At 38.9% G+C, this 13,296-nt stretch overlaps 1 protein-coding gene across 7 annotated transcripts in view; it reads right to left on the reverse strand.

Annotated features, from left to right (window-relative positions):
- Nucleotides 1-13,296, reverse strand: part of Folh1 (folate hydrolase 1) — an 86,028-nt gene that overhangs the window by 38,537 nt on the left and 34,195 nt on the right. For 5 of the 7 annotated variants that reach the window (XM_063275902.1, XM_063275904.1, XM_039092938.2 and 2 more), the window contains 2 exons: nt 11,261-11,380; nt 9,165-9,247 (listed from right to left, as the gene is read on the reverse strand). The exons of the other annotated variants lie outside the window; for them this stretch is intronic. In XM_063275902.1, the coding sequence (XP_063131972.1) occupies nt 9,165-9,247; nt 11,261-11,380 (203 nt within the window). The remainder of the gene's footprint in view (nt 1-9,164; nt 9,248-11,260; nt 11,381-13,296) is intronic. 7 annotated transcript variants of the gene reach the window in all.

Raw genomic sequence — 13,296 nt, forward strand, 5'->3', positions numbered from 1 at the left:
TGCTCCTAGATTGGAATGATTAATACAGTGAAAACATATATCTTACTAAAAAGAATCCACAGATTCAATGGAATCTCGATGAAAATTTCGTTGAAACTCTCTACAGAAAAATTTTCAACTTTAAATGGAAAAGTCAAACACCTATGAGACCTGAAACAATTTTGAACAATAAAGGAACATGAGGTTATAGCACTATCCCCGACTTCAAGCTGTAATATAGAGCAATAGTAATAAATATCACATGGTACTGGTATAGAAACAGATAGGTAGGTCAATGGAATCAAATTGAAGATCCAGAAATAAACCCATACACCAATGGACACTTAATTTTTGACAAAGAAGCCAAAACCATACAGTGGAAAAAAGAAAGCATGTTTAACAAATGGTGCTTGTCTAACTAGAAGAATGCAAATAGATCCATATTTTTCACCCAGAACAAAACTCAAGTCCAAATGGATCAAAGACCTCAAGATAAAACAAGATACATAAAACTAGAAAATAAAATAAAAATAAAAATAGAAAAAAAATGGTGAATAGCCTTGAACTCATTGGTAGAGGAGAGAACTTCCTGAACAGAACACCAACAGCATAGGAACTAAGATGAACCATTAATTATGAAATGGAAAAGCTTCAATAAGGCAAAAGATACTATCATTAGGACAAAATTGGAGCTTACAGACTGGGAAAACATCTTTGCCAACCATACATCTGATAGAAGGATACTATCCAAAATATGTAAAGAACACAAGAAGTCAGAAACCAACAAACCAAATTGCCAAATTTTAAAAGGGGATAGAGAGCTAATCAGAAAATTCTCAACACATGAATCTTGAATGACCGAGAAGCACTTAAGAGTAATATTTATTATACTTAGTCATCTGGGGAATGGAATGAAAACAACTCTTGAGTTTCTTTTCTTTTTTCTTTTTTCTTTTTTTGGTTCTTTTTTTTTTTTTTTTTTTTTTTTGGAGCTGGGGACTGAATCCAGGGCCTTGCACTTCCTAGGCAAGCGCTCTACCACTGAGCTAAATCCACAACCGTTGAGTTTCTTTTCTTACAAACAGCAGAATGGCTACAGTGAAAACCATAAAAGGCAGCCCATGCTGGTGAGGTTCTAGAGCAAGGGAAACACTCCTCCCTTGCTGGTGTGATTACAAACTTATACAACCACTATGCAAATCAATTTGTCAGTTTCAGAGACTTGAAAATAATTCTACCTGAAGTTATACCAGTTATACCACTCCAGAGCATATACTCAAAAAAGTTTCTTCATCCTACAAGGACCCTTGCTCAACTATGTTCATAGCAAATTTATTTGTAATATCCAGAAACTGTAAACAATATAGATGTCCTTCTACTGAAGAAAGGATTAAGAAAATGAGATTCATTTGCACAATGCTATACTATTCAGCTATTAAAAACAAGGACACCAAATGGCTGAGACATACCTAAAGAAATGTTCAACATCTTTAGACAAAGGGGAAATGCAAATCAACCCTGAGATTTAACCTCACACCACTGAGAATGGCTAAGATCACAAACTCAGGTGACAACAAATGCTGGAGGATGTGGAGAAAGAGGAACACTCCTCCTTTGTTGGTGGGATTGAAGACTGGTACAAATATTCTGGAAATCAATCTGGAGGTTCCTCAGAAAATTGGACATTGAACTACCTGAGGATCCAGCTATACCTCTCTTGGGCATATACCCAAAGGATGCCCCAACATATAACTAAGACACATGCTCCACTATGTTCATAGCAGCCTTATTTATAATAGCCAGAAGCTGGAAAGAACCCAGATGCCTTCAACAGAGGAATGGATACAGAAAATGTGGTACATCTACACAATGGAATACTACTCAGCTATCAAAAGCAATGACTTTATGAAATTCATAGACAAATGGAGGGAACTGGAAAATATCATCCTGAGTGAGGTAACCCAATCACAGAAAAACACATATGTATGCACTCAATGATAAGTGTATATTAGCCCAAATGGTCAAATTACCCTAGATGCACAGAACACATGAAACTCAAGAAGGGTGACCAAAATGCGAATGCTTCACTCCTTCTTTAAAAGGGGAACAAGGATACCCTTGGGAGGGAATATGGTGGCAAAGTCTAGAACAGAGGCATAAGGAACACCCATTCAGATCCTGCCCCACATGTGGCCCATACATACACAGCCACCAAACTAGATATGATGGATGAAGCAAAGAAGTGCAGGATGACAGGAACCGAATGTAGATCTCTCCTGAGAGACACGGCCAGAATACAGCAAATACATAGGCGAATGCCATCAGTAAACCACTGAACTGAGAACGGGAACCATGCTGAAGGAATCTTAGAAAGGTCTGAAAGAGCTTGAAGGGGCTTGACACCCCATATGAACAACAATGCCAACCAACCACAGCTTCCAGGGACTAAGTCACTGCCAAAACACTATACATGGACTGACCCTGGGCTCCAACCTCATGGGTAGCAATGAATAGCCTAGTAAGCGCACCAATGGAAGGGGAAGCTCTTCGTCCTGCCAAGACAGAACCCCCAGTGAATGTGATTTTTGAGGGGAGGGCGGTAATGGGGGGAGGATGGGGAAGGGAACACCTATAGAGAAGGAGAGGGAGAGGGGCTAGGGGGATGTTGGCCTGGAAACCAGGAAAGGGAATAACAATTGAAATGTAAATAAGAAATACCCAAGTTAATAAAGATGAAAAAAATTTTTAGCAAAAATAAAAAAAAAAAACACAAGGACTTCGATCTGCATTCTTCTCCATGCTGACCTCCAGTTGAACCTGAGGACCCAGCTAAATCTCGCATGTGCTTATACTCAAAAGATGCTCCAACATATAACAAAGACACATGCCCCATTATGTTCATAGCAGCCTTATTTATAATAGTCAGAATCTGGAAAGAAAAAAGATCCCCTTCAACAGAGGAATGGATACAGAAAATGTGGTACATCTACACAATGGAATACTACTCTGCTATCAAAAACAATGACTTTATGAAATTCATAGACAAATGGATGAAACTGGAAAATAACATCCTGAGTGAGGCAACCCAATCACAGAAAAACACACATGGTATTTACTCATTGATAAGTAGGTATCAGCCCAAATGCTTGAATTACCCTAGATGCATAGAACACGTGAATCTCAAGAAGGATGAACAATTTCCTAGACAGATACCAGGCACCGAAGTTAAATCAGGAACAGATAAACCAGTTAAACAACCCCATAACTCCTAAGGAAATAGAAGCAGTCATTAAAGTTCTCCCAACCAAAAAGAGCCCAGGTCCAGACGGGTTTAGTGCAGAATTCTATCAGAAGATAGAAGACCTCGTACCAATATTATCCAAACTATTCCACAAAATTGAAACAGATGGAGCACTACCAAATACCTTCTACGAAGCCACAATTACTCTTATACTTAAACCACACAAAGACCCAACAAAGAAAGAGAACTTCAGAACAATTTCCCTTATGAATATCGACGCAAAAATACTCAATAAAATTCTGGCAAACCGAATCCAAGAGCACATCAAAGCAATCATCCACCATGATCAAGTAGGCTTCATCCCAGGCATGCAGGGATGGTTTAATATATGGAAAACCATCAACGTGATCCATTATAAAACAAACTGAAAGAACAAAACCACATGATCATTTCATTAGATGCTGAGAAAATATTTAACAAAATTCACACCCCTTCATGATAAAAGTCCTGGAAAGAATAGGAATTCAAGGCCCATGCCCAAACATAGTAAAAGCCATATACAGCAAACCAGTTGCTAACATTAAACTAAAGGAGAGAAACTTGAAGCAATCCCACTAAAATCAGGGACTAGACAAGGCTGCCCACTCTCTCCCTACTTATTCAATATAGTTCTTGAAGTTCTAGCCAGAGCAATCAGAAAACAAAAGGAGGTCAAGGGGATACAGATCAGAAAAGAAGAAGTCAAAATATCACTATTTGCAGATGATATGATAGTATATTTAAGTGATCCCAAAAGTTCCACCCGAGAACTACTAAAGCTGATGAACAACTTCAGCAAAGTGGCTGGGTATAAAATTAATTCAAATAAATCAGTAGCCTCCCTCTACACAAAAGAGAAACAAGCCGAGAAAGAAATTAGGGAAAGGACACCCTTCATAATAGACCCAAATAATATAAAGTACCTCAGTGTGACTTTAACCAAGCAAGTAAAAGATTTGTAAAATAAGAACTTCAAGCCTCTGAAGAAAGAAATTTAAGAAATCCTCAGAAGATGGAAAGATCTCCCATGCTCATGGATTGGCAGGATGAATATAGTAAAAATGGCCATTTTACCAAAAGCGATCTACAGATTCAATGCAATCCCCAATCCAATTCTTCAAAGAGTTAGACAGAACAATTTGCAAATTCATCTGGAATAACAAAAAACCCAGGATAGCTAAAAATATCCTCAACAATAAAAGTACTTAAGGGGGAATCGCTATCCCTGAACTCAAGCAGTATTACAGAGCAATAGTGATAAAAACTGCGTGGTATTGGTACAGAGACAGACACATAGACCAATAAAACAGAATTGAAGACCCAGAAATGAACCCACACACCTATGGGCACTTGATTTTTGACAAAGGAGTCAAAACCATCAAAGGGAAAAAGATAGCATTTTCAGCAAATGGTGCTGGTTCAACTGGAGGTCAACATGTAGAAGAATGCAGGTCGATGCATGCTTATCACCCTGTACAAAGCTTAAGTCCAAGTGGATCAAGGACCTCCACATCAAACCAGATACACTCAAACTAATAGAAGAAAAACTAGGGAAGCATCTGGAACACATGGGCACTGGAAAATTTTTCCTGAACAAAACACCAATGGCTTATGCTCTAAGATCAAGAATCGACAAATGGGATCTCATAAAACTGCAAAACTTCTGTAAGGCAAAGGACACTTTGGTTAGGACAAAACGGCAACCAACAGATTGGGAAAAGATCTTTACCAATCCTACAACAGATAGAGGCCTTATATCCAAAATATACAAAGAACTCAAGAAGTTAGACCGCAGGGAGACAAATAACCCTTTTAAAAAATGGGGTTCAGAGCTAAACAAAGAATTCACAACTGAGGAATGCCGAATGGCTGAGAAACACCTAAAGAAATGTTCAACATCTTTAGTCATAAGGGAAATGCAAATCAAAACAACCCTGAGATTTCACCTCACACCAGTGAGAATGGCTAAGATCAAAAACTCAGGTGACAGCAGATGCTGGCGAGGATGTGGAGAAAGAGGAACACTCCTCCATTGTTGGTGGGATTGCAGACTGGTACAACCATTCTGGAAATCAGTCTGGAGGTTCCTCAGAAAATTGGACATTGAAATGCCTGAGGATCCAGCTATACCTCTCTTGGGCATATACCCAAAAGATGCCTCAACATACAAAAGAGACACGTGCTCCACTATGTTCATCGCAGCCTTATTTATAATAGCCAGAAACTGGAAAGAACCCAGATGCCCTTCAACAGAGGAATGGATACAGAAAATGTGGTACATCTACACAATGGAACATTACTCAGCTATCAAAAACAATGACTTTATGAAATTCGTAGGCAAATGGTCGGAACTGGAATATATCATCCTGAGTGAGGTAACCCAATCACAGAAAAACACACATGGTATGCACTCATTGATAAGTGGCTATTAGCCCAAATGCTTGAATTACCCTAGATGCCTAGAACAAATGAACCTCAAGACAGATGATCAAAATGTGAATGCTTCACTCCTTCTTTAAAAGGGGAACAAGAATACCCTTGGCAGGGAATAGAGAGGCAAAGATTAAAACAGACACAGAAGGAACACCCATTCAGAGCCTGCCCCACATGTGGCCCATACATATACAGCCACCCAATTAGACAAGATGGATGAAGCAAAGAAGTGCAGACCAACAGGAGCCGGATGTAGATCGCTCCCGAGAGACACAGCCAGAATACAGCAAACACAGAGGCGAATGCCAGCAGCAAACCACTGAATTGAGAATAGGACCCCCGTTGAATGAATCAGAGAAAGAACTGGAAGAGCTTGAAGGGGCTCGAGACCCCAAAAGTACAACAATGCCAAGCAACCAGAGCTTCCAGGGACTAAGCCACTACCTAAAGACTATACATGGACTGACCCTGGACTCTGACCCCATAGGTAGCAATGAATATCCTAGTAAGAGCACCAGTGGAAGGGGAAGCCCTGGGTCATGCTGAGACTGAACCCCCAGTGAACTAGATTGTTGGGGGGAGGGCGGCAATGGGGGGAAGATGGGGAGGGGAACACCCATATGGAAGGGGAGGGGGGAGGGGGATGTTTGCCCGGATACCGGGAAAGGGAATAACACTCGAAATGTATATAAGAAATACTCAAGTAAATAAAAAAAAAAAGAAAAAAAAAAAAGAAGGATGACCAAAATCCAAATGCTTCACTCCTTTAAAAGTGGAAAAAGAGTACCCTTGGGAGGGAATAGGGAGGCAAATTTAGAACAGAGGCTGACGGAAAGCCCATTCATAGCCTGTCCCACTTGTGGCCCATACATATACAACCAAGAAACTAGCTAAGATGAATGAAGCAAAGAAGTGCTGGCTGACAGGAACCGGATATAGATCTCTCCTGATAGACACAGCCCACAGCCAGAATATGGCAAATACATAGGCGAATGCTCCAGTGAACCACTGAACTGAGAACGGGACCCCTGTTGAAGGAATCAGAGAAAGGACTGAAAGAGCTTGAAGGAGCTTGAGATCCCATATGAACAACAATGCCAACCAACCAGAGTTTCCAGGGACTAAGCTACTACCGAAAGATTATACATGGACTAACCCTGGGCTCCAACTCCATAGGTATTAGTGAATAGCCTAGTAAGAGCACCAGTGGAAGGGGAAGCCCTTGGTCCTGCCAAGACTGAACCCCCAGTGAACAGGATTGTTGGGTGGAGGGTGGTAAGGTGAGGAGAATGAAGAGGGGAACACCCATCGAGAAGGGGAGGGGTAGGGGTTAAGGGGATGTTTGCTTGGAAACCAGGAAAGGTAATGACAATTGAAATGTAAATAAGATATAACCAATTTAATAAAGATGGAGAAAAGGAAAATAGTTATTAAAAACAAAACAAAACAAGGACATCATGAATTTTTCAGGTAAATGTATGGAACTAGAAAGTATCACTCTGAGTGAGGTGTTATTTTATCCAAAAGTCATACATGTTATATTCTCACTTATAAACATATATATTAGCAATAGTGAGGTAAGCCAGCCACAAAAGTACATGCATGGCATGTACTCACTTATAAGAAAATATTAGCAATAAAGTACAGATAACCAAGCTATAGTCAATAGACCCAAACAAGCCAAATGACAAGGAGGGCTGAAGGAAGGATGGGGCATAAGAGAAATCTGAGGTGGATAGGATGAAGAGGGGATGGGAAATGTGGCAGGCAGGGATGGGATATCAGATGCAGGGAGAGTGGGAGAAGGAGAAGGGAAACGGGCAGTGGGGTGACTCTAGATTGTGACAGAGACTTGGGATGGGTGAAACCCTGGGGGTCTATGGGAGCAGTGGGGGATATAGAATCTGAACTATTTTCTGTAGCCAGGCAGGACCACCAGTAGAGGGATAAAGATAGCAACTTATCCACAAAGCCTTCATTTCAAAAAGTGTCCTGCCTCTGAAATGTGAAAAGACAAAGATAAAGCAGATACTAAGGGGATGGCCAATGAATGACTGCCCCAAAATGAGACACATCTCTTGTATTAGAACCATTCCTTGACACTATTAAAAATATTCTGTTATGTTTGAAGATAAGAGACGAGATTAACTGTTTTTCATTATGGAGAAGCTCCATTGTGTACCCAATGGAAAAAGATGCAGAGACACACAGTCAAAAATTAGATGGAACTCTGGGAATATTGTGGGAAGGAATGAGGGATGAAAAAGGACAGGGACTCCATAGGAAGACCAACAGAGACAACTAACTTACACCCTTTTGGCTTCCAGAGCTGAATCCTGAACTGAAGAGTGAGCATGGGCTGTAACCAGTGCTCCTGCATATATGTAGCAGATGAGCAGCTTATTCTACATGGGGGGCCCCTAACAAGAGTGAAGGGGTTTTCTCTGAATTTATTGCCTGGAAGCAATTGGATCTCATTCCTCTAAGTAGGCCACCTTTTCTGACCTCAGTGGGATAGGATATGCTTAGTGCTATAGTGACTTACTATGCTGGTGTGGCAGGAGTAATACAGGGGTGGCAGTATAGGGATTATAACTAGGAGACTCCATCTCCTCCTTTGAGAAGGAAAAGAAGTAATAAAGGGAGGTGAGGGGTTACTGGGAGGGGAGGGGGGACTGATATTAGTATGTAAAGAGAATAAATTAATAAATTTAATTTAAAAAAGAGATTGCCAATATTTGTTTGTTTGTTTTGGCTTGGTTTTATATTTGTATTTGATTTGTTTACTATATTACAATGTCAAACACAAAATTACATTTCAATAATAGACATGTGATTCTAAAAATTTGAACAAAAGTGAATTCTTCAAATGTGATAATTTTGTTGATTTTTAAAATATTATATTTTTATTTATGTATTTATGTATTTAGTGTTTGTATGTATGTTTCTGTGAGCATGCATGTCATGTCACAGAAGCGATAGTCAGAGGAAAGAATGCAGCTCTCAGTTCTCTCCTCCTACCATCTAGGTCCCAATAATTAGAGTCAAATCATCAGTTTGGCAGCCAGTGCCTTAACTAGCTGAGTCATATTATTGACCTCTTTTAGGTTTTTGAACAACAATACAATCTTTTTGATAAATAGACATGTCTAACCTTTGACCATGGGATGCATGCATCCAAGTTTAGGTAAGAATGTAGTCTAACACAACATTGTAAACATGATTAAAAATGATGAGATGATTTTTATTTGGTAGTTTATACAGTAATTTTATGCATGTGTCTTAAACATGAATTTTGCATACAGAATATTATGTTGTAATAGAAAGAGGTTGAACACACATGCAAGACATTTTAGAAAAAGTCAAAGTGTTATCTGATTGGATTCACTTGCTATTTTTTCATGCTTCATAGTAAAGTCTCAGCTCTTTTGTCACTTCAGAAAATTTATACAGAAGAAAATTGGTAACCAACCTCTGCCCACTCAGTAGAACCAAGAAGGCCAAATTCTTCAGCATCCCAGCTTGCAAACAAAATAGTTCTTCTAGGCCTCCAACCTAAAATACATGTGAATGACATATACATTCTTGAAAAATATATAGCATCTAAGACATGGAGAAGTCTCCAAGAAGGAAAATCCCAAAATGCTGAGGATTTTTATTGTAAAAAGTAGGAATTGTTGCCCTCACCTTTAGTTACACAAATTTATTTTGTATTTTTTTAAAAATGAGACTTGCTAGAATCACATAGTATAATTGAATTCTAAAAGGAATAATGTAGACAGTGAAAGTCTCATGAAGTCATACAAAATTTTATGTTTTACAATTCCCCATGAACAGGAAATCATATTCCTGACACAGAGGGGGAAACCACTGGTACTGCCAGTGCTGCAGTGGCAGACAGAAATGTGGGAAACCATTTAGAAACATCCCATGTTGTTCTAAAATAGCATGACCATTTCTTTTTGTGATGCTTTCCTTCACTGTCTTGTAAAATTATTTATCCAGGGCTAACTTTTAGATATCAGTATCCATTGATAGTGAAAACCTTACACTTTGTTAAGTAGGGCTTGGAGTTGGAGAAAATCTGATTCTCTTACTTCCTAGAAGCTAAAAAGGCTGCGCCATACAAACTGACTAATCCTTCATGTCTTCATCTAAAGTCCACTATAGCAGAATAAGGGAAAGATATCACTTGTTTATCAGGAGCATTAAATGGAATATGATTTCAGAAGCACTTAACTTAGTAAATGTTATAAGGTCAAAAATATTATATTATATTATAATATATATAATATTATATAATATATGTTATATTTTTGAGGGGCTGGAGAGATGACTCAGCAGGTAAGAGTGCTGATGCTTTTCTTCAGGTTCTAAATTCAATTCCCAGCAACCATATTTTCAATCAACCATCTGTAATGGGATGCGATGCCCTCTGCTAGTGGGTCAGAAACTGAAAGCAGGGCAGTGGTGAGCACATCTGTATTCCTAGCTCTCAGGCAGCAGAGTGAGACTAACTTCTGAGCTTGAGATCAACCTGGTCTACATAATGAATTCCAGGACATTCAAGGCTGTTATAAGATAAACTTTTGCACCCTCCGAAGAGAGAAACAAAAAAAGAAAACAAAACAGAACCAAAAAAGAGCAAAAAACAAAACAAAGCAAAACAAAAAAACAAAAAACAAAAAAAGGAAAAAAAATTTATAACTATTGAACTTAATGGTTTCTTTTTGTCGAATGTTTTATGTATCATTTAAATTCCCTATTCTCCTATTCTTTATCACTTCATTTTTTTGAGTACACTGCTAAATTATGACTGCTGATTTGCATTCAATGTAAATATTTTCTTGTGAAATCATGAAACCTTTTGTAATAAGATTAAATACAACCAAGTTCATTAACAATGAACATGGTCATCTGGCAAATTTTGTTTGTTAAAATGTAAGCAGTGCACTTCTGACTTATTTTGAAAAGAGATTACATAAGTTTGCAATGTGTTAACCCCAATTTTGAACTCTGTCACACATCACTTGGCAATTATCTATTAAATCAGAACAGAACTCAGAAAATGTCTTGGGGGTTGCTATGGCATTAAAATAGATCAAAATGTGTAAAAAATTTCTCAATATGCGAAGGAAACATACATTGTTATTGTTGATTTATAGCTGAGGGCTACAAGATATCTCTGCTAATAAAGGTACTTGCTGCCAAGACTGACAGACTAAGTTCAAACCCTCCGTGGAATTCATAATTGCTTATTTCAAATTGTCAGTTTACATACAAATATTCTATTAACTTTATAATATAATGAAAATAATAAAAATATAATTAACTGACATTAATGCTTGCACTGTTATTGATACTTTTTCATTGACAATGTTGAGTTTTCATTTATTTATTTGGCTTTTCTTTTGTGTACTCTGGATCTAGGAAAGTGCTTCTGGCACACAAGGCACATGCTCTAACACTGAGCTACTTCACAGACACTGAAATAGTTTTTTCAAACTCACTTTGCCAAGGATTAAGGTGAAGTTCCCAGAAATTGGGAGTTTGCTCAGTTTCTCTTACCTTTCTTCTTCAGAGTTCCAAAGGTCCTGACAATTTCATGAACAACAGCTGCTCCACTCTGAGGGTCAATGCCACCAAACACCCAAGCATCTCTGTGCCCTCCAAGAATAACATATCTGTCTACAAATCAACAGATTGCAGATCTCAGGCAGAGGAATATGCAAATGACTCAACATATTTCACAACTTCCAGGGACACGGGAACCCCACCAAGTCACATGCTCCACTATGTTCATAACATCCTTATTTATAGTAGCCAGAAGCTGGAAAGAAACCAGATGTCCTTCAACAGAGGAATGAATACAGAAAATGTGATACATTTACACAATGGTGTACTACTCCTCTATTTAAAACCATGATTTTATGAAATTCTTAGGCAAATGGATGGAACTAGAAAATATCATCCTGAGTGAGGTAACCCAATCACATAATAACACAGATGCTATGTACCCACTGATAAGTGGATATTAGCCCAAAAGTATATCCACAATACCACTCACAGAGCTTATGAAACCAAGAAGAAAGAAGAGCACAACAAAATGTTGATGCTACAGTCCTACTCAACAAAAGGGAGAAGAAATTAATTTCAGGGAGTAGATGGAGAGGAGGATCTGGGAGTGAGAGAAGAGGAGGATGTAAAAAGGCTGGTAGGATCAGGTGTGGGCAGAAAGGTAAGAGAAGTACAGAGGATCGCGAATTTGAAGTTGTGTAGCAATGGAGGAGGGGGAATTTGGGGGAGCCACTAGAAAGTCCCAGATGTCAGGGTCTTAAGATGTTCCTAAGACCCAATATGGAGGGCATTAGCCAAAACACCCAACAAAGGGGATATAGAACATAATAATGGACAGTCACAGCCTCTGCTAGAGGGGTGGGGCCACCCACCCACCTCAAATATATTAACTCAGAATTTCTCCTTGCTAAAGGAAATGCAAAGACAAAGAGTGGAGCGGAGACTGAAGGAAGGCCATCCAGAGACTGCTCCACCAAGGATCTATCCCATCTGTAGACACCAATTCCAGACACTATAGCTGAAGCCAAGAAGAGCTTACTGACAGGATCCTGGTATAGCTGTTCCCTAAGAGGCTCTTGTGGAGACTGACCAATTCAGATGGGGATGGATGCAGCCAAACATCAGAAGTTAGGAACTGAAGGAGCTGAAAGGGATTGCAACACCATAGGAAGAACAATAATGTCAATCAACCAGACCCTCCAAAGCTCCCGGGGACTAAACCACCAACTAAAGAATATATATGGGAGAATCCATGACTCCAGCTGAGGATTGCCTTCTCCTCAATGGCCCATAGTAGGAGAATGCTAGGGAACTAAAGAAGTAGTGGGTGGGCTGGTGGGAGAGCACCCTCATAGATTCAGGGTTGAGGGGACACAGTGTTCATGGAATGGAGACTGGGAAAGGAAATAACATTTGAAATATAAATAAAGAAAATGACCAATTAAAAGCAAAACAAAAAAAGAAGCACAGGAAACTATCTGCCTCGCTCCTCACAGTTCTCTAAACTGTTGCCACTTTGTGTTCATTGTTTTCACAGAAAATACAGCGCTTCTTTCTTTTTTTTCTTTTTTTTTTTCTTTTTTTCTTTTTTTTTTCCAGAGCTGGGGACCGAACCGAGGGCCTTGCGCTTGCTAGGCAAGCGCTCTACCACTGAGCTAAATCCCCACCCCCAGCGCTTCTCTTCTTAGACCTCTTCCATATGACATTCAGTAACTGTCTGTGACCATTTCTGTGTACTATAGGAAGAAAATACTGCTTGGGTTTATAGTTTGAGGGACAATCTTTTCACGTTAGTTTAGGTATTTTTCAACCTTAAATGGCAAATTCTTCTTTGAAATCATGATCACCTTGACCTTGGTTAATGAGTGCTTCAATACTCCACAATTCCATGGTTTGTCACATACCCTGTACAAAATAATCACCTAATAATATTCAATAAGTCACTTATGCATGCCCATATACATGTATATACTCATGTTACTAAATTACATATGTTTATATATATGTATAAACTAACTTATTTACAT

The sequence above is a fragment of the Rattus norvegicus genome, chromosome 1, assembly GCF_036323735.1.
Source record: "Rattus norvegicus strain BN/NHsdMcwi chromosome 1, GRCr8, whole genome shotgun sequence".
Lineage (NCBI taxonomy): Eukaryota > Metazoa > Chordata > Mammalia > Rodentia > Muridae > Rattus > Rattus norvegicus.